At 60.8% G+C, this 18,541-nt stretch overlaps 1 protein-coding gene across 1 annotated transcript in view; it reads left to right on the top strand.

Annotated features, from left to right (window-relative positions):
* The first annotated feature begins 1,063 nt into the window (after window positions 1–1,063).
* The window catches only part of FOXO6 (forkhead box O6), a 32,950-nt gene continuing 15,472 nt past the window's right edge, over window positions 1,064–18,541 (top strand). The window contains exon 1 of the mRNA XM_083879263.1: window positions 1,064–1,955. Coding sequence (XP_083735389.1) covers window positions 1,536–1,955 — 420 coding nt within the window. The 5' untranslated portion in view covers window positions 1,064–1,535. The remainder of the gene's footprint in view (window positions 1,956–18,541) is intronic.

The raw sequence follows: 18,541 nt of genomic DNA, 5'->3' as shown, positions 1-18,541 counted from the left end.
GTCAGACCCCACGGGCACTGGGGGTCTGGGATCGGGATTGGGATTGGGATGGGCATTGGGATCAGCATCAGGGTCCCATCGCCCCCAATGTAGGCGGGGGCTGTGTCCCGAGCGAAGGGGGCGTGTCCTCCCTGAGGGGGCGTGGCTAAGGGCGGTGGGCGGGGCCCGCCCGGGGTCTCCCCGCCGGCGCTGCGGGGGCGTGGCCCGTAGTAAAGGGGCGTGTCCCGCCGCGCGCCCGCGTTGCCCGGGGTGACGCGCGGATGCAGCCGGCTCCCGTGACGTCACACGAGGGGCGGGGCCGCTCCCCCCTCCCCCCCATTCATCCCCCCCCGCGCGCGCGGAGCGTCCCGCCGGCGCCCACCCAATCAGCGGGAAGGGGGGCGTGGTCGTGGAGCCCCTCCAGCCAATCAGGCGGCGGCGGCGGCCCGGGGCAACAATGGGGGGCGCCCGGGGCGCACGTGGGGCCGGGCGGGGGTCGCGGCCCGGGGCGGGCGGGGGGATCGCGGTGCGGGGAGCGGGGCCGGGGCTCGGTGCCGGGGCTCTCCGCTCCGTCCCGCCCCGAGAGCCGCGGGGGCGCTCCCCTCCCCCGCCCTCCCTCCTTCCCCCCGCCCCTCCGGGCCCTCCCCCCGTGTCACGGCGGCGCCCGCATTCGGGATCGGGCACGGCGGAGGGAGGGAAGGAAGGAACGAGCCGCCCCAGCATGTGGCCCGCCCGCGCCGTGGCGGCAGCGCGGCGGCGGCGGCGGCGGCGGGCAGGTGCGCGGCGGCTGGAGCGGAGCGGGGGGGCGTAGGGGCGGGAGCCGCCCGGTGCCGCCGGTGCCGCCGCCCCTCCCGGCCGGCGCTGTCAGGTGCGTGCCGCCCTCCAGCATGGCTCCACCGATCCGCCAGCCCTAGCGCCGCGCCGCCGAGGGCTCCCCGTTATCTCCGTCCCGCTCAGGTGCCCCCCCCAGGCCGAGGATGCCGCCCCCCGCCGCCGCCGCCGCCGCTCGCTCCGGTTCATCTGTTGCAGGCTGAGCGAGCCGCCAGCCCGATGGATGCGGCCGCCCCCGCGCCCTGCCCGCCGGGAAGCGCTCCGGAGCTCCGCGGCTGGTAAACAGCGAACCAAAACCAGATCCGAACCAAAAACCATCCCACCCTGCCCGCCCCGCTGCTCGGGGCCGGGCTGGAGAGAGGCGGGCGAGGACCATGCAGCGTGTGCCCCCCGAGCTGGGCGCTCCCGGCGCGGGGCCGGGCACTGCCGCCTCCTAGAGCCGCCGGACCGGGGCTCCCCTGGACTTCTCGGGGCTCTCCGGACTCCTCGGGGCTCCCCCCTCCAGGACTCACACACCGAGCGCCTCCTCCTTCCCTTCTCCCCTCCAGCCGGGCAGGGAGCCCGCCTTCGCACTCCTCTCCTCCCTCTCGAGATTTTGGGGTTTTTTGTTGTGTGTTTGGGGATTTTTTTTTTTTTTTTTTTTTTTTTTTTGGGTGGAAACCGCCCGTAACTCCGCTGTTTGGGGGGGGGGGGGGAGGCTGTGCGGTGCCAGCGGGGAAACCACCATGGAAGAAAAGCTCCAGGCGCATCAGGTGGAGATCGACCCGGATTTCGAGCCGCAGAGCCGGCCCCGCTCCTGCACTTGGCCTCTCCCCCACCCCGAGCTGGCGGAGGAGGAGGATGGGGGCTCGGGGGGACCCCCAGCGCTGGCGGCCGGAGGGGAGGGGGCCGAGAACGCCCCTCTGGAGCGCAGAGCGGCCGCCGCTCCCCCGCCGCCCCCCGGAGGGGACGTGGGGCAGCTCCGCAAGGCCAAAACCTCCCGGCGGAACGCCTGGGGAAACCTCTCCTACGCCGATCTCATCACCAAAGCCATCGAGAGCTCGCCCGAGAAGCGCCTCACCCTCTCCCAGATTTACGACTGGATGGTGCGATACGTCCCTTACTTTAAGGATAAAGGAGACAGCAACAGCTCCGCCGGATGGAAGGTACCTGACCCTTTATCCCAAGCCCAGAGCAACTTTGTTCTCTCTCCCAGAGCTCGGAGGTTTCTCCCGGAGCAGCCAGGGGGGGTTTGGGGGGATAAAGGCTCGGTCAAGTTTTGGGCAGAGCTGGTGCCTCGTCGTGGTGGTGTTTGTGTGTTTTAAAACAGGGGTGAGCTTGTCACTCTTGTCACTTGGGGAGGTCAGGGCGAGGGGTGGTGACAGGGTAGGGGGTGGCAGGTGAGCCAGCCCTGGGGTACAGTGAGTGAGTGATAACACAGAGTGATAACACAGTGGGTGATAACACAGAGTGATAACACAGTGGGTGATAACACAGCCACAGCTCTCCCAGCCGTGCCAGGTCCCCGTGTGCCAATGGGGTGACTGGCAGGACAGCCTGTTCCCCAGCATCTTCTCCAGAGCAGCTTTAACCCCCTGTCTCATCCCCTGCCTTCTTCCCAGGGGACCAGCACACGGCTCTGAGCCGGCATTCCCTGGCTCTCTGTCCTCTGGATTCCCTGGCACAGGCAGAATTCCCCTCTCTGTGGCTGTGAGATCCATGGTACCAGCTCTGGGCTCACCCCTGCCCCTCTGCACTGAGAAAGGGGAAAGGAGAGCTCGGCTGTGTCCAGATGGTGTCAGTAAAAAGGAGCCAGTTTTAAGTCCTCCCCTAAGCCTTGTCACCTCCAGTGTGATTAGTGTGTCAGCAGGCTCTGGGGGCTCCTCATGGCCCTGGCATGGTGTCCTGCCTCCCCTGGGGACTCGGGGGGTCCTTCTTGGGTGCAAACAGGGCTCTTCTGGGGCAGGAAGGCTGGGCTGTGGCACCTGTGTCCAGGTGTGGGAGCTGCTGTTGTGTGGAGGGTGGGAAGCCACTCCTGAGGGCAGCTGGTGTCCCCTCAGTGAGGGAGAAGTGTCAGGGGTCTGGAGGTGGGACCTCTCAAACCTCCACCTGTGGTGAGATCTGCACAGCCCTGGGGAAAAAGGGTTTCCCAATGTTTGCACGCCATGGGGACATGCACTGATGGGTCTGGAGGTGTGTCAGGGCTCTGGACGGGCTGGGATGAAGAGTGAAGGGATTCCCAGGCACTCACACTTGTCACTGGGGGTTTTACATTGTGTGGTGTGCAAGGGTGGAGGACAGGCTCAGAGTCCAGGGGCATTTTCAGGGGCTGCTGGCTCAGGTGGGCTCCCCTATGTGCACCCCATCTCCCTTTTCCTGGCCCATCTCTGGTTTGCCCTGCCTCTGCCTGGGCTCTGGGCAGGTGGCTCTGCTGCCTGGGCTGCCCTGCTGTGGCTGCCTCCCTCCTTGCCCCCTGGTTTGCACACAATTTTGGGGAATTTCAACCCCCCAGCTGGGCTGAGAACTGCCCCGTGCAGTGCCCTGCAGAGTCCTGCAGCCTCTCCTGGTGCTGCAAGTGCCCAGTGCCCAGCTGGGGCTGCTGCTGTGAGGGCTGGCAACAACCCAGAGACTCCCTTTGCGTGGTGGTTTCCTCAGACAGCAGCATGTCAGGGGTTAAACACCTTCCCCACCCAGCCCGTGGTCCCTCCTGGCTGTTCCCTGCCCTGGTGTCCCCTCCCTTGGGTGCCAGGGGAGTCCCCAGGGTGCTGGGCAGGTTTTCCCTCTGGCCCCAGGCCTGGAGAAGCATGGCAGGGCTACAGCTTTTTATTACCCAGCACGGCAGAGTCAGAGTGAGGTCTCAGCTGCTGATTTTTTGGTTCCTTCACGGCCTCTCTGTGCTGGACAGAGCAGAGTGGTGGGGTCTGGGGGCCTGGCTCAGGGCCCAGAGTCCCCCCAGGTGTTGGTGCTGCTGCTCTGGCAGGACTTGGTGGGATCATGGAATGCTTTGTGTTGGAAAAGACCTTAAAGACCATCTCATCCCACCCCCTGTAATGGGCAGGACACCTTCCACTAGACCAGGTGTCCCAGAGCTGTGTTCAATTCAGCTCTGAACACTTCAAATCCCACTCCTCTGCCTTGCCCTGGCACTGGAGGGACCTTCACAGCCCCTTTCCTGTATCCAGCTGGCCCTGGGGATGCTGAACGTGCACACCTGGCTGTGGTGTCTGAGGTGTGTGTCAGGAATGTGTGCCCCAGGCTGGTGGTTGTCTCCTGGAAGGGAAGGCTGTTGGCAGGGGTTGCGTTTTTGGGGTCAGGCCTCTCCTTCCCCACCAGGCTGCGCATTGCATTACGTGGTTTCATAAAACCATAAAATCTTGGCATAATTTGGGTTGGAAGGGACCCTAAAGCTCATCTCATTCCACCCCCTACCATTGTCAGAAACACTTTCCCCTATCCCAGGTTGCTCCAAGCCCTGTCCAATCTGCCCTTGGACATTTCCAGGGATGGGGCACCCACATCATTCATGGTGACATAACCCCCCCAGCCATGCCCAGCTTTGGGACCACTCAGAACCAGCACCAGGACCTGTCTGGGTCTGATGGGGAGCACAGAGGGGATTCTCTGGCTGCTGATCCTCGCGAAGTGCAAGCCTGGTTTGTTGGGTTTGTGCACCAGGAGCTGCTGCTGCTGCTGCTTCCCGATGCAGGGCAGCGGGCGCCCGCTGACTGACAGTTCTGCTTAATTAGGGAGTTGTTATTTTATCAATTCCAAAGCGCTTGAAGTTTTCTGCTCCAGCTCACGCTTTCCTCTTGTTAATGGGAAACCAACACCCTCCGTCAGAAAGGCAGCGGCGCTGATGCATTTTAAAGGGTTCTGCTTGCTCCGGTTTGACATCCAAAATATAACAATCAAGCCATCAGCTGGTGGATGCCTGTTTGATGCGGCTCTGACAGCGCTGAAAACCTTAATTTCCCAGCCCTCCCTCCACCTCCTCCTCCTTTATATTGCCGGGTTGGCAGCGTGGTGGCTGTGCCTGGCATGGGGGGCCGGGGCTGCTGTGCACAGACACCCCCCTGCCAAGCTCCAGCCTCCTCCTGCAGGGCAGAACCGAGATGAATTAGGGAGGAAAAGGTGTGGAAATGGTGTGTGAGTGGGAGAAGGGTTGGAGTTCTTATTGCTGCTGGAGGATTTGGGGTTCCAGGCTGTTCCCCCTCTCTGTGGCCAAAGGGGAGGGTCCTGCTGGGCACCCCCTTCCAGGGAGCAGCTCCTGGCTCTGTGGCTCTCTTTGCTGCCTGGATGGGGACAGTGCCTCTGGAGCTTTGCCCAGTGTGGCTGGAGAGGCTCCAGCCCAGCGCCTGGGACTGATGGGGATGGCTCTGCCCTGGTGGAGGGCAGCCCTGGTGCCCCTGGGGGTGGGAGGCACTTCCAGGCAGGATGGCTCTGGGGTGACCTCACTCTGGGGGTGCACATCAGGTTTGATCCTGTTTGTGCTGGGGTTATCAGTGTGGGCAGCACAGGCTTGGGGTGGGCACAGCCCCAGGAGTGTGGGCTGGGCTGGTCAGGGCTCCCCTTGGGCCAGCCTGGCTGGGCTCAGCTCGGTCACTGATCCCATCCTCGCCATATATGGAGATTTTTCCAGCAGCAGGGAGAGCCCGATGCTCCCCGGAGAGCTGCCCTGGGCTGGGAGAGCCTGTTGAGTCCCTGGAGGGTGCAGGGCCAGGGGGAGCTGCAGGCTCCTCCACCTGGGGGAACCCCTCTGCTCCAGCTCTGCACAGCTCCTGGACGAGCCAGCCTGGCTCTCCTGTCCCCACAGGTGCAGCATCCCCTTGTGTGGGGGATCCCCACAGCACAGGCAGGGTCTCTCTGACCCTTCAGTACCCCAGGGCTGGATCAGGGGTCTCCCCACTGTCCCCAGCTTTGCCCAGGGATGGGGGAACCCACTCACTTCCCCCTGATGTGCTGCAGGGCTGCTGTGGCTCTGAGGAATCCCCTTTCCTCCTTCCCGTCTCCTTTTGGAGGTTTTCATCTTCTGATTTTTTTATTTTTTTTTTGTCTTTTTTTTTTCCCCTCTCTCTCTCCCTTCTTCTGGAATCTCTTCTCATGCAGCGCTAACTGCTGAAGTAACACAAACCTGCTAAATGGTCCGGCTTTATGATAGCATAAAAATGATACTACAGAAGCGAGTGGGGCTTTATTAAACCCCAGGGAAAGGCTCCAAATGAACAGCTTGCTCTGCTCTTAGCTTCCTCCCCCCACTTCCCCCTTTATTTTTAATAACCACTGGAATATAAACTAGAGTTAAGATCCTGTGGACTATGAGAGGGCTTGCAGCCTGGCATTCTCACCATCCTTTCCCCCCGTGCATCCCTCCCTCTGCTTTCCTGGTGCTGAGATGGGAGGAGGACCAGCATCCCGGGCTAGGAAATGGGTTTTGTAATTAAAAAACCTCGTAAATATTTTTTAGGGAGGCTGTGGGGTGGGGCCAGGCGTGTTTTGGGAGTGAGCTGGGGCTCCTTGGCCAGGGACCCTCACTGGGATGCTGCTGGCAATGAGAGGAGTGGGGTTGGACACCTGTCACCTCCTGCATCCCTTCCCCATCCATCAGCAAGGTCTGGGCATGGCTGGACCCCCATCCTTGAGGTTCAACCCAGGCCTCACAACCACTGTGTCCTTGAATCTCCCATGGGGATGCTCTGGAGCTGCGTGTGGGTCTCCCCTTGCCCTGACACCCCATTGCACCCCAACCCTGCCTGTGGAGAGGCAGCTTCCCCTTCTACCCCCAGCCCAGTGGGCTCCTTGCTCCCAGCTCACTTTACTTTTAATTATCCCGACACTTCCCGCGGGCTCCCAGCGAAGGTGTGTGATGAGTGCCGAGGTGAAAGGCACTTTGGGTTACGGAAGGACACGCGGAGGCTCGCCTGTCTGCCGCTCAGGCTCATTTTGGACAGCATCTGTTCATTATTATGTGGTGCCTTGGCCGGGAGCCAGCCAGGGGAACTGAAAGCCCCGGCACAAAGCTCGCTTTCACCCGCTGCGGGGAGGAGGAGAGGGAGGAGGAGGAGGGAGGAGGAGGCACCCGGCCCTTGGGGACCCCCCAAGGCAGGCTGGTTCCTTCCTCCCCAGCAGGGATTGCTCCAGCATCCCAGGGCATCCCCAGCTGCTGCCTGCTCTGAGGTGTCACAATGATCATCAGACTGGTTTGGGCTTGAAGATCATCTTGTTCCAATCTGTTCATGGGTAGGGACAACTTCCATTAGGAGGTGTCCACCCCTGGGGCTGCTGCTGTCCTGTGGGGTGGGGTCAGCAGCAGGATGGGCTGATAGTGGGGTTTGTGTGGCTGGTGTCCACTTTGTCAACACAGGACTCATTCTTCCCCTCTCCAGGATCCTTGTGCCACTCTGTGCATCCCTCCGTGCCCAGCAGGGCTTGGAGCAGGGCGGCTCTTGGCCTTTGCCACTGAGCTTTGGTGGCACTTTGTACTCACTGAGCCAGGGATGCAGCCCAGCTCCTGCTCCCTGCAGCCTGGAGGGCTGAGGAGATTTCCTAAAGATGCTGGCAGTGGGATCCACTGAGATCTCCTGGTGCTGCCTTGTGGGGCTGGGCACATCCCAGGGGGTGCAGGCAGTGATGCTGCTGGGCACCTGCAGTCCCTACAGGCATGTGTCCCCTCCTGTGTCCCCTCCTGTGTCCTGTCCCTATTCCCAGGCTGTGCCAGGCTCCCCACACACTCAGCCCATACCCTGCAGGAGGATGAGCATCAGCTGTGCCAGGGCAGCACAGGAATGACCCTCCAACACCTCAGGCTGGCTCCTAGTGACCACTGCACCTCCCTGCTGGGAGCGTGGGCTGGTGACAGTGTCCTGGAGGGGACAGAGTGTCCTTGGGGACACAAAGTGACCGTGCTTTGGGGCGCAGGCACTGCCAGCTTTAGGAAGCTGTGGCTGCGTGGGTGGGGATAGCCCAAGCTGGGCCACTGAACATCCACCTTTGATTTACTTGGGATGATGGGGGAGGAAAAAAAAAAACCCACCGATTAAAAAACACACAGAACAAACCCCCCCAAAAAATGCAAGGGGCTTTTTTTTTTTTTTTTTTTTTTTTGCAAAAAATGCAAGGGAGGAGAAGAAAGGCGAGGGCTGCTGGCAGGCGCCTGGCGCGGTGCCAGCGCGGGGACGCTCCGGAGCAGACATGCCAAGCTGTAATTGCAGACAGGCTCATTTCGAGAGACGAGACGGTTATTTTTAACTCGCGTTAAGGTAATGCACTGATCTCCTGCCTGTGGGTTCAAAAGTTCACCCCCTTTCTCCTCCCCAAAACCCACTTTGTGGAGGTGCCACTGGTCAGGCTGTGAGTGACCCTTGGGAAGCACATCCTGGTCCCCACAGCTCCACACCCTGGCACTGCCCACTGCCTCGCCCTCCTCGGGGCAGCCCTGGTGTCTCCAGGGGAGTCTGGCTCATCTCCTGTGGGATTGGGAGGAGGCTGCAGCCAGGCCAGCCCTGGGCTGTGGAGGAGACTGGTGTTGGTGGGGCTGTGCCAGCTCCGTGCCCAGCCCTGCTGAGCTCCCTGAGGAATGTGCAGGGGGGTGGGTGCTGCGTGCCAGGGTGGCAGGTCCTGCTGGGAGCCCCATGGGAAAGCCTTGCACTGCTCTCAGTGGTGGCACTGCCCACTTTCCAGGTCCCCAAGCACTTTCCAGTCCTGGCCACATTGCAGTGGTGACTGTGCTGCCCCAGGGATCGCTGGCATCTCCTCCAGCAGCCAGACTTGCAGGAATGAGGGGCAATGTGGGGGTGCTGGGACATGGGTTCCCCCCTCCTCAACCCCACAGGAGGAGCTTGTGGACCCATCTGGCTGGGGCAGCCCATGAGCCCGATGCTCTCAGTGCCATCCATTGGGCCAGGCTAAAGAATATCCCATCCAGAGGGCAGGGAGAGGTGGGATATTGGGAAGGATATCCTATCCCAATATGTGGCCACCTCAGCTCTGTTATTTATTTCCTTAAAATACATTGCACAGTGCCAGGAGGGCTTGGGGGGCAGCTTTCCCACCCTGGGACAGGGTGTCCCTGTCACCCATATAGTACCAGACCCTGGAGATGAACTTGGCACCTGCTCCCAAACCATCTAAAGGCAAACTGGAGCAGAAACGCCCCAAAACATGTCAGGTTTGGACCTGTTCTAGCCATGATTAATCCTTTCCCCCCCTCCCCAGCCTCTCGCAGGAGGGAGAGCCAGCAGGAATGTGTCCCTGAGGTGCTCCCGAGCAGGAGCAGCGTGTCCATCCCCTGTCCCCAAACGCCCTCTCGCCCTGCTTGGTGGCGTCAGCACTTTGCCAGACGGCCGGGAACTCCCTGCATGGCTCAGATGGCTTTTGTCCTCGGCTGTCGCATGGCTGGGGCCGCCGGCTGCAGGTGCAGCGCTCGGCTTTTCCCTCCCTTTGCAGCAGCGCTGAGCTTCGGGCTTTGGGGGAGAGCTGAGTCTTTCTGAAAGCTTTTCGTGGTATTTCACCGCTTGTCCCAGCTCACTGCTAGACCTGGAGCCGATCAATCAGGGAGCAGTGCCATTATCCATAATGAGTCCAGCGGGGATGGCACAGCTGGAGCCTGGGCACAGCTGGGAGGCCTGGCCTGGTCATTCCCAGACTGTGACCCTGCCAGAGCCAGGGGCATCTCCCAGCCCAGGAGGGGGACACGGCCACGCGTTCTTTGTGCAGTTCCAGGAGATGGGAAAAGGGCTGGGATGGGGAACGGGGTGTGTAGGGACATCCCTGGCTCCATCCCAGCACCTGTGAGTGCTGGGGGAGTGCAGTGAGGTTTGGATGTTGGATGTATTTGATAGTGCAGGGTTGGAAACATCCAGGGGAACAGGACTGTGACCCTGCTTTTAGGACCACGCTTAGGACAGTGCTGTGACCTCCTTTAGCAGTCAGTGTCTGCTTCCTTTGGTGGTTGCAGGGCACTGGGAGCTGTCCCATCCCACAGCACAGCTGGCTGGAGCTCTGCTGGCTGCTGGGAGAGGGTTTTCCAGCAGGATGAAGATGGGCAAATGCCCGTCTCTGCCTCTCTCTGCCCAGCCCCACCACCAGGACACACCAACCATCATCTCCTCCCTGCCCCAGGTGCAATGTGGGCAACCTGTGGGTTGTTAAATTCACAAGCTGGTGGAGCGACAGACTTATAAATTTTGACTTTTTTTTTCGAGACTGTCAAACCTCTGCCTGTCCCAGGGATGTAAGACAGCGTTTTATTGCTGCCTGCTTGATGGTTGTTCCCTTCTCCTCCGTGGCTGTGATTTATCTCTGCACTTTGCGCTGATTGGATTAGAAGTTTAAATGCTAAGGGTGCATAACAATATATTTTTCTTATTAATATTAAAAAATCATTATTGGATTTTTTATAGTTCTGTTTTGAATTGAATCCCCTTGCTTGATTTATTCTCTCTCCCAGAGTAGAATTTAATGCTAATAGGAACAATCATTGCTTTGTTTTGAATCTTTGACTGTTTGGAAAACTTTCCGTGCAAAGGGAAATTACAGCATTATTAAGAGTCCATTAAAAGAAGGTTTGCCCATTCTTGGCTATTACCTGTAAGCTGGAGGGAAAACAAAAAAGCCAAGACAAGGAATCTCTTTTTCAGAGTTTCTGCTCACACCCTTGACGAGGTGTAAGGCAATGATGGCGCTGGTTGTTAAAATTGTCTCTGTTCTGTCTCAGGGATGAATTTCGGCTCCTGTTGGGTTGGTGAAGGTGTGTGTGGCAGTGGAGTTCACAGGTGAAAGGCAGGAGCTGACTGTGGGACTGGGGGGTAGCTCTGCTTCCCACTGGATTTCATGTTTTTAAGGAAAACAGGAGAAGCAGGACAGCAGCGTGTCCCCAGCACTGCGGGTACCAGCCACAGGGATGGAGGATGCTGAGCTCCCCCTGTGCTCCCCTTTGCCTGGGGATGCCCAACCCTCTGTCCATGTGTGGGGACCACCCAGTGCCCACCTGGAACCCACCACGTCCTCCTGGTTGTGCCTGTTGTGCTTCGTGTTCTGGCAGTGCTGAGTAGAGGCCAGGGAGGTGGGATGGGACAGGGGACACAGTGCTAGGCAGGTGGGATGGAGCAGGGGCTGGGCACACGGGGCCAGGCAGGTAGGATGGGGCAGGGGCTGGGGACATGGGGCCAGGCAGGTGGGACAGAGCAGGGGCAGGGGACACAGTGCCAGGCAGGTGGGATGGAGCAGGTGGGACAGAGCAGGGGCTGGGCACACGGGGCCAGGCAGGTGGGACAAAGCAGGGGCTGGGGACATGGGGCCAGGCAGGTGGGATGGGACAGGGGCTGGGCACACGGGGCCAGGCAGGTGGGACAGAGCAGGGGCTGGGCACACGGGGCCAGGCAGCTGGAGACGTGCCTGGGGCAGACACAGCAGCAGCACTGGGGGAGCTGTGCCAGGCTTGGCAGGCAGCAGCAGGGCTGGCAGGGCACCACAGCCTGCCTGGGCATGGCAGGGCAGGCCTGGGCACCCAAGGCCCTGCAGCACTGGGGCAGCAGGAGGGTGGGGTGTGGGCTGTGGGGCGTGGGGGGCACGGCTGGGAGCGGCAGGAATGTCGGCCCCAGGCACGCAGGGGCTGCATCGTTGGCATGAACTTCCCTGCAGGGCTGTGCCGTGCTAGGTCAGCCCCTGCACCCCAAAAGCTGCACCTGGCACCCCTCAATCTGCTCCCCAGAATCTGCACTCACTATCCTGCACCTGCTCCCCGTGCCGTGCACCCCTCATTCTGCCTATGCCCCTAATCCTGCACCCTACATTCCATGCTTTGCTCCCCAGACTCTGCTCCCCAAACTCTGCACCTCAGAATGTTCATCCTGCTCTCAAAACCCTGTGCCTGCTGTCCTGCACCTGCTCCCCATGCCTTTGCACCCCAACTCTGCTCCCCAAAGCCTGCACTTGTGCACCCCAGAACTGCACTCTGCTCCCCCAAACCTGCACACTCTACCCTGCTCCCTGCTCCCCCAAACCTGCACACTCTACCCTGCATCCTGCCCCCCAAACCCTGCAGCCTGCACCTCACCTGCAGCACTCACCCCACATGCACTTCCTGCAATCCTGCACCCCACACCCTGAACCCACACAGAGAAAACCCCAAACCCTCACCCGCTGCCTCTGCCCCAAACATCTGGTCCTGGGAGAGCTCCACTGGGGCACTGCTCCCTGTCCCTCGGGGGGTTTCCCAGTCAGCCCAGTGCACTGTGAGCACTGGGACACTCTTCTGCTGGGTCTCTGTGCCAATTCCCACAAGTCCTGATGTGCTTGGCTCTGCCTCCCAGCCCCTCTGTGGGTTATGGGGTGTCACTGGGGGGACCCCCTGACCCTCTGGCCCCATGGCACAGCAGCAGCAGCAGTTGGGATGGATCCCAGGTGGCTCTGGGGGTGCAATGGGGTGAGGATTCCCGCATTCCCAGATTCCCAGCAGCGTGTTCTCAGGTGTCCTCCCACGTGCCAGGACCTCCTGGCTGAGATTTCCCACTGCCCATTCCAGGCCAGGCAGTTCTGGGATCCCGGCAGGATCCGCTCACCCCCCGTGCAGATTTTTTTGGCTGACCCTCTCTTGTTTTCCCTCTGTCCTGGAGCCTGAGTGCACCAGCCAAGGAATGGGAGGCTCCTGCCAGGCCCCCGTGCCAGTGGTGGGGCTGTCACTGACTGGGGGGCTTTGAGGTGGGGACCCAGGGTGGGGGGACATGGGGTTACCACCAGGATGCACAGTGGGGTCTGGGCAGGTCCCCGAGGTCTGGGACACCCCTCTGCCCGTGCGGGTCTCAGGGGATGAGCCCAGGGCTGGGGATTGGGCAGTGAGGTGGGGAGATGTGGGGTGCAGGGGTGTGGGAAGGCTGGTGTGCAGGGCTGGGAGGTTTGAGGTATGGACTGTGTACAGTGGGGTGCAAGGCTGGAAGATTTGGGGTATGGACTGTGCAGTGTGGGGTGCAGGGCTGGGAGGTTTGGGGTATGGATTGTGCACAGTGGGGTGCAGGGCTGGGAGAGTTGGGATGTGGGGTGCAGGGCTGGGAGATTTGGGGTATGGATTGTGCAGTGTGGGGTGCAGGGCTGGGAAGTGGCTGCTCGCTGCAGGGCCAGTCTGGCTCCCCAAAGCTCCCAGTTTAACTGTCAAAGTCCCAGCAAGATACCCAGCTGCAGGGGTCTGGGGCAGGACCCCCCAGGCAGGATGCTGAGGTGGCTCCTCAGCAGGGGACAGATACCTGGGGTCCCCTCCTGCCTCACTGAGGCACCCCCATGGTGACACAACCCCGGGAACAGAGGGCCAGCAGTGGGACCCCCCTCCCTGTCCCCAGCCCTCCCCACAGCCCAAATCCTGCTCCTGAGTGTGGACAGTGAGCACAACCGGGGGCTCCAGCAATTATCCCTGTGCCCTGAATAATTCATGGCAGCAGATCCAGCAGAGCCTCTCCCTGCCCTGCTGCCCCCCAGCATCACCTTTGGGGGTGCTGTGGGTGGGGATAAAGGGGGGTTTGCACAGGCCGGGCAGTGGGGTGGGACACACGGGGGGGTTTGTCACCTGAAAACACCTGCCAGGGGTTGGGGGTGGCACAGGGATGGAGGGACAGGTACCCCCAGGACCTGCTCCTGTGCCTCAGTGTCCCCATTGTCGCTGTGCCAGGGAAGGGGTCTGAGCTGGTTTCACTGCCTGGCTCAAGACACTCCATTTTTTTTTTTTTATGGGGTCTTTGCACAAATGCAGCTCTTCCTGCAGGGCTGGACTTGCTCCAGGGCAGGTCAAGCCTCCCCATCCAGCCAGGTTGGGAGCAGCGAGGGGTTAAAAACACACTAAAGCCGGTGTGAAACTTTTGGCTGGGGGAGCCGCAGGCAGAAAGTGCATTTGTAGCCGCAAGTGGCTGCCTTGAAGACGATCCAGATTTGTCTGGGAGCCGTCTGCTGCTAAAACCCTTTGATCCACTTACTTCTCCCCGGGGAGCTCCCTGCAGCTCTGGTGCTAATGCCCCCGTGGCGACAGGGGCTGAGCTGCCAGACGGATGCAGGGGAGACCCCCCCTCTTCCCTCCCTCCCTCCTGCTGCCAGGGAAGAGAGCAGCCGCAAAAAAATGATGGGGAGGGCAAAAATAGAGGGGGTTGGGGGTACAGGAGTGATGCCACCAGGCTTAATTCATAGGGTGGAGGGAGTGGGAGAGGGTTTGGCTGTTCCTGGGATGTGGGGAGGGATGGAGGATAGGGGGATGGAGGGATGAGGAGTGAAGGGATGCAGGGATGGAGGTTTGGCTGTTTCTGGGGTATGGGGAGGAATGGAGGATAGAGGGATGGAGGCATGGGGAGTGAAGGGATTTGGAGATGAAGGGATGGAGGAGGTTTGCATGTTCCTGGGGCGCATGGAGGGATGGAGGATAAAGGGATGGGGGCATGGAGAATGGCTGTGCTCAGCTCTCCTGCGTGGACAGCTCCATCTCCCCAGATCCCCACTGTGGGTGGGTGTCACCCTGTGCCTGTGGGTCCCTGAGGGTCCTGGCAGGGCAGGAATGCTGTACAGCTGGGACAGCATCACTGATGGGGCTGGCTCCAGGCAGGGGGACATCCCCTTTGCACCCCCATGACACCTATGGGCGAGTTATGGATGGACCATCAGCACAGGCTGCCAGCCTGTGCCCAGAGCAGGATGGGGCTGTGGGCAGGACCAGGGGGACGGTGACCCTGAGGACAGCATGAGGGCGACAGTGACACTGTGTGCAGGATGAAGGGGACATCCTCAAGTGACCCTGAGGGCAGGATGAGGGGGACAGTGACTTTTTGTGCAGGATGAGGGAGACAAGTGACCCTGTGTGTAGGACGAGGAGGACAGTGACTTTGTGAGGCAGGACAAGGGGGACAAGTGACCCTGTGTGCAGGATGAGAGGGACAGTGACCTCCTCCCTCCTGGGGCTTGGCATCTGGGACCTCAGGAGGGGTCAGGAAGGCGCTGCCAAGGGAGCCGTGACCGTGTTGGTGGGGAGGGGAAAATCCCACGAGGCCCTGGTGGAGCCGCAGGAGAGGCCAGGGGACGGTCACAGCTGGGGACAGGCAGGGCTGGGGACGGTCACAGCCGGGGACAACCAGAGCTGGGCACAGACATGACGAGGTCTGGAGGGCTCCTGCAGGGCTGCAGGGGAGGGATGGAGGGATGGAGGGATGGAGGGATGGATGGATGGGTGGATGGAGGGATGGATGGATGGATGGATGGATGGATGGATGGATGGATGGATGGATGGATGGAGGGATGGATGGATGGATGGATGGATGGATGGATGGATGGATGGAGGGATGGATGGATGGATGGATGGATGGATGGATGGAGGGATGGATGAACGGACAGACGGATGGATGGATGGATGATGGATGGATGGATGGATGGACGGACGGACGGATGGAGGTGTGAAGGGAGGCGAGCAGGGAGCGAACAAAAGCCGCATTGAGTGACAGAGCCCCGGCCGCCAGTGGAGCAGGAGCCCGGCCAGGAAAAACAGAGCCTGGAGCGGGGAGCAGCAGCAGCAGCAGCACATCGTGTCCCTGGCCGCGGCCGCGGGGCCTCGGTACATTCTGTAGCGGAGGAAGCTGGCGCAGGGACGGGCTGGCTCGGGCTCAGCCCACCCTGGGGACACCCACGGGGGGCTCGGCAGCAACAGCAGCGCTGCCCCCTGGTCCCAGCTAAAGCACTGAGCCCACCAGGACTGGCTGGACCCCCAAGGCTGCCCCATATCCCCCCCAGGGCCGGGAGGGCAGAGAGAGAGCGGGCGCCGTGCCCAGGAATTCGAGGATGGTTTGCAGGCGGCGCTGCCCGGGCAGCAGCGGCTAATTCGGGATAATTCAATTACGGCTCCGTGTCACGAAACCGAGCAGAGTGTGGGGGGTGGCTGGGGGGCCCCGAGGGCAGGGGGTGGGCTTGGATGGGCTGCCAGGAGTCCTGGGTGTCCTCGGGATGGGGTGTCCTGTCACCCCCCAGTTCTGCAGGGAGACCCTTGGGCACCCACAGCCTGGGGACCCATCCCTGGGATGAGGTGTCCTGTCACCCCCAGCTCTGCAGGGAGACCCTTAGGCAGGGTGTTGTACCCAAACCTGGGGACCCATCCCCGGGTTAGGGGGTCTCCTGTCACCTATGGGGACACCCCAGACAGGTTGTTGTACCCACAGCCTGGGGACCCATCCCAGGGTTATGGGGTGTCCTGTCACCCCCAGCTCTGCAGGGACACCCCAGACAGGGTGTTGTACCCCCAGCCCGGGGGGTGCCAAGGTGTGAGCCCCGGTGCTCAGACCCCTCAGGATGGGGTTTCCAGGGGGAAAGAGTCGTGAGAAGCTGCTTTCCTGCAGGGATGTGTGATTTCCCGTTGTTTCCAACACCTCCTCCCTGTTCCTCGCCATCCTGGCACCCGGCCCAGCCCTGCTGCAGCCCCCAGCTCCCAGGAACACCCTAAAATTAACATCCAGGGGGGCTGTGGATGGGTCCAAACCCCTGGCTCCAGGTTCAGGGCACTGTCCCTGCACTCCAGAGCTGGTTTGTTCTGGTGCTCTGGTTCCTCCTGCCCGTTTTTGGGCATTTTGTGACACTCTCCCACCCAGACAACCTTTTTTTGGTAGTTTTGTTTCCAAGTGTCTGATTCCTCTGACTGACACACAAACCCCCACGGGCAGTGTGGACCTGGGGAAGGTCCTGTGGGGCTGTGAACTCTTGCTGATCCCAGAGCCCAAGGCATTGCTGCCAGTTTGTAGGGGACAGGTTTACAGGGGGCTCTTGCTCCATAAAATAAAATTTTTTTATGCAATAAAAAACAGTCTTGAGGATGCTGCAGGGCCTGACCCAGAGCATCTCCACTTCCTCCTCGCTGCAGGAGGGCAGGAGTGGCCCCGTGGGGTCTGGCACTGTGGGGTGGATCCAGATCCTCCCTCGAGCAGCTCGGGCTGATGTAATTTTTGCCATTACAGGTAAAAAAAAAAAAAAACAAAACCCAAAAAAAACCCAACAAAAAACAGCTCTGCCTCGGGTGGCAGAGTCCCCCAAGGCAGGCAGGAGGGGGTTGTTGTGTTCCTGTTGCTTTGCAGCAGCCTACAGGGATCCCATCCTGCTGCCTCCCCAGGGTGGCTGCCTGCTTCCCTTCCTCCTCCTCCTCCTCCTCCTCGGGCTGGCTGAGTCCTTCCAGAGCTGTGCAGAGGCTGCCCGAGCAGCCTCCCTGGGTTGTTGTTACCCCTGGTCCTGCAGGGTTTGTGCCTGCTCTGGCAGCATTCCTGCATCCCTGTGCCTGCCCGTGGGAAGCATCCCTGTATCCCGCCTCAGGCGGTGCAGGTGCAGCCCAGGCACCGCTGCAGGGGATGTGGTTGAGGCTTTTCTGCCCTCCCTGTGTGATCAAACAGTGCTCAGAGGTGGGGGGACACCCTGCCTGGGGTGATGGTGGTAGGGTTTGGGACACTGGGAAAAAAATCTTGAGGTGTTTGTGGTGTTTCTGAGCCTTTGAGGAGGGGAAAGCAGAGGCTGGGATTGAGCTGAAGGTGGCACGGGGGTGTAAAGGTTTTCCTCCATGGGGTGGGCTCCATCAGGCAGGCAGGGGAGTGTGTCCCTGGGTGTTGTTTTGTGGAGATCCAGCAGTGGTGGGGCAGGGAGCAGTGGCCTCTCTGTCCCTGCTCCACCAGCCCCAGGTGGGGGTGGCAATATCCCCAAGAGGAAAATCCTCATCTCCTCACCAGTGCCCCAAGGGGATGGCAATGACAGAGCCAACCCCCAGGGCATGTCCCACAGGCCACCAAGCCCCTGCTGGGCTGCAGGTGAAGCTGGGCTGCTCTGCCCCCACCCCAGCACCCAGCTTACCTGCAGGATGTCGCCTGCTGTTTCCCTGGCAACGGCGATGGCATCCCGCACACCTCGGGCAGAGTTTCCCTGCATCCCCTGCGATGTCATCCCCGTTGCCCGGGTAACCCAGCATCCGGGAGCTCTGGCAGGCAGGTACTGGGGGTCCCCAGCTGCCTTCTGCTGTGCCCAGCCACTCGCACTGTGCTGCTGTGGGGGCACAGATTTCAATCCTGACACCCACAGGAAAATGGGAGTTTTTCACTTCACTGCCAGAGTGGAGGAGAGATGGGATATTGGGAAGAAATTAATACCTGAGAGGGTGAGGAGGGCCTGGCACAGGTGCCCAGAGCAGCTGTGGCTGTCCCTGGATCCCTGGCAGTGTCCAAGGCCAGTGGAGCAGCCTGGGACAGTGGAAGGTGTCCCTGCCATGGCAGGATGAGCTTTAAGGTTCCTTCCAACCCAACCCAAACCAATCTGGGGTTCTGTGGTTTGAGGTCCAGTACAGAAGCTGTTTTCAGCTTCCCAAATCTTTAAACATTTCCTGTGGTAAAAGCAGAAGAGCCCCTATGACCCCAAACCACCAGTATCCCATTTAACCCATGGGATTTCCCTCCTGCCTCCCCCTTTCAGCCCCTTGACCACCTGGCAGCACTTTGCTGGTGTGAGGGCCCGTGGTGGCCTCGGGTGGTTGGGGACAGGCTGACAAGTCCCAGAGCTGCTCTTTGTAAGGCAGGGATGGAAGGATGAGGCATGAGCATGGCAGATTTGGAGGAGCTGTCCTGGCAGAGCTCAGCCCACTGTGCTCACTGCAGGTGCCTCGTGGGTCTGCCAAGTTTGGGGATCCATGGGCAGCTCAGGGGTGGGAGGAAAAGCAAGGCTTGGGGACCCTGTGCCTGTACACAGGGCTGGGGGCTGTGTCTGGGCTTGGGGACAG

The sequence above is a fragment of the Zosterops lateralis genome, assembly GCF_965231275.1.
Source record: "Zosterops lateralis genome assembly, chromosome: 28".
Taxonomy (NCBI): Eukaryota; Metazoa; Chordata; class Aves; order Passeriformes; family Zosteropidae; genus Zosterops; species Zosterops lateralis.
This window is presented reverse-complemented; position numbering and strand designations above follow the sequence as displayed.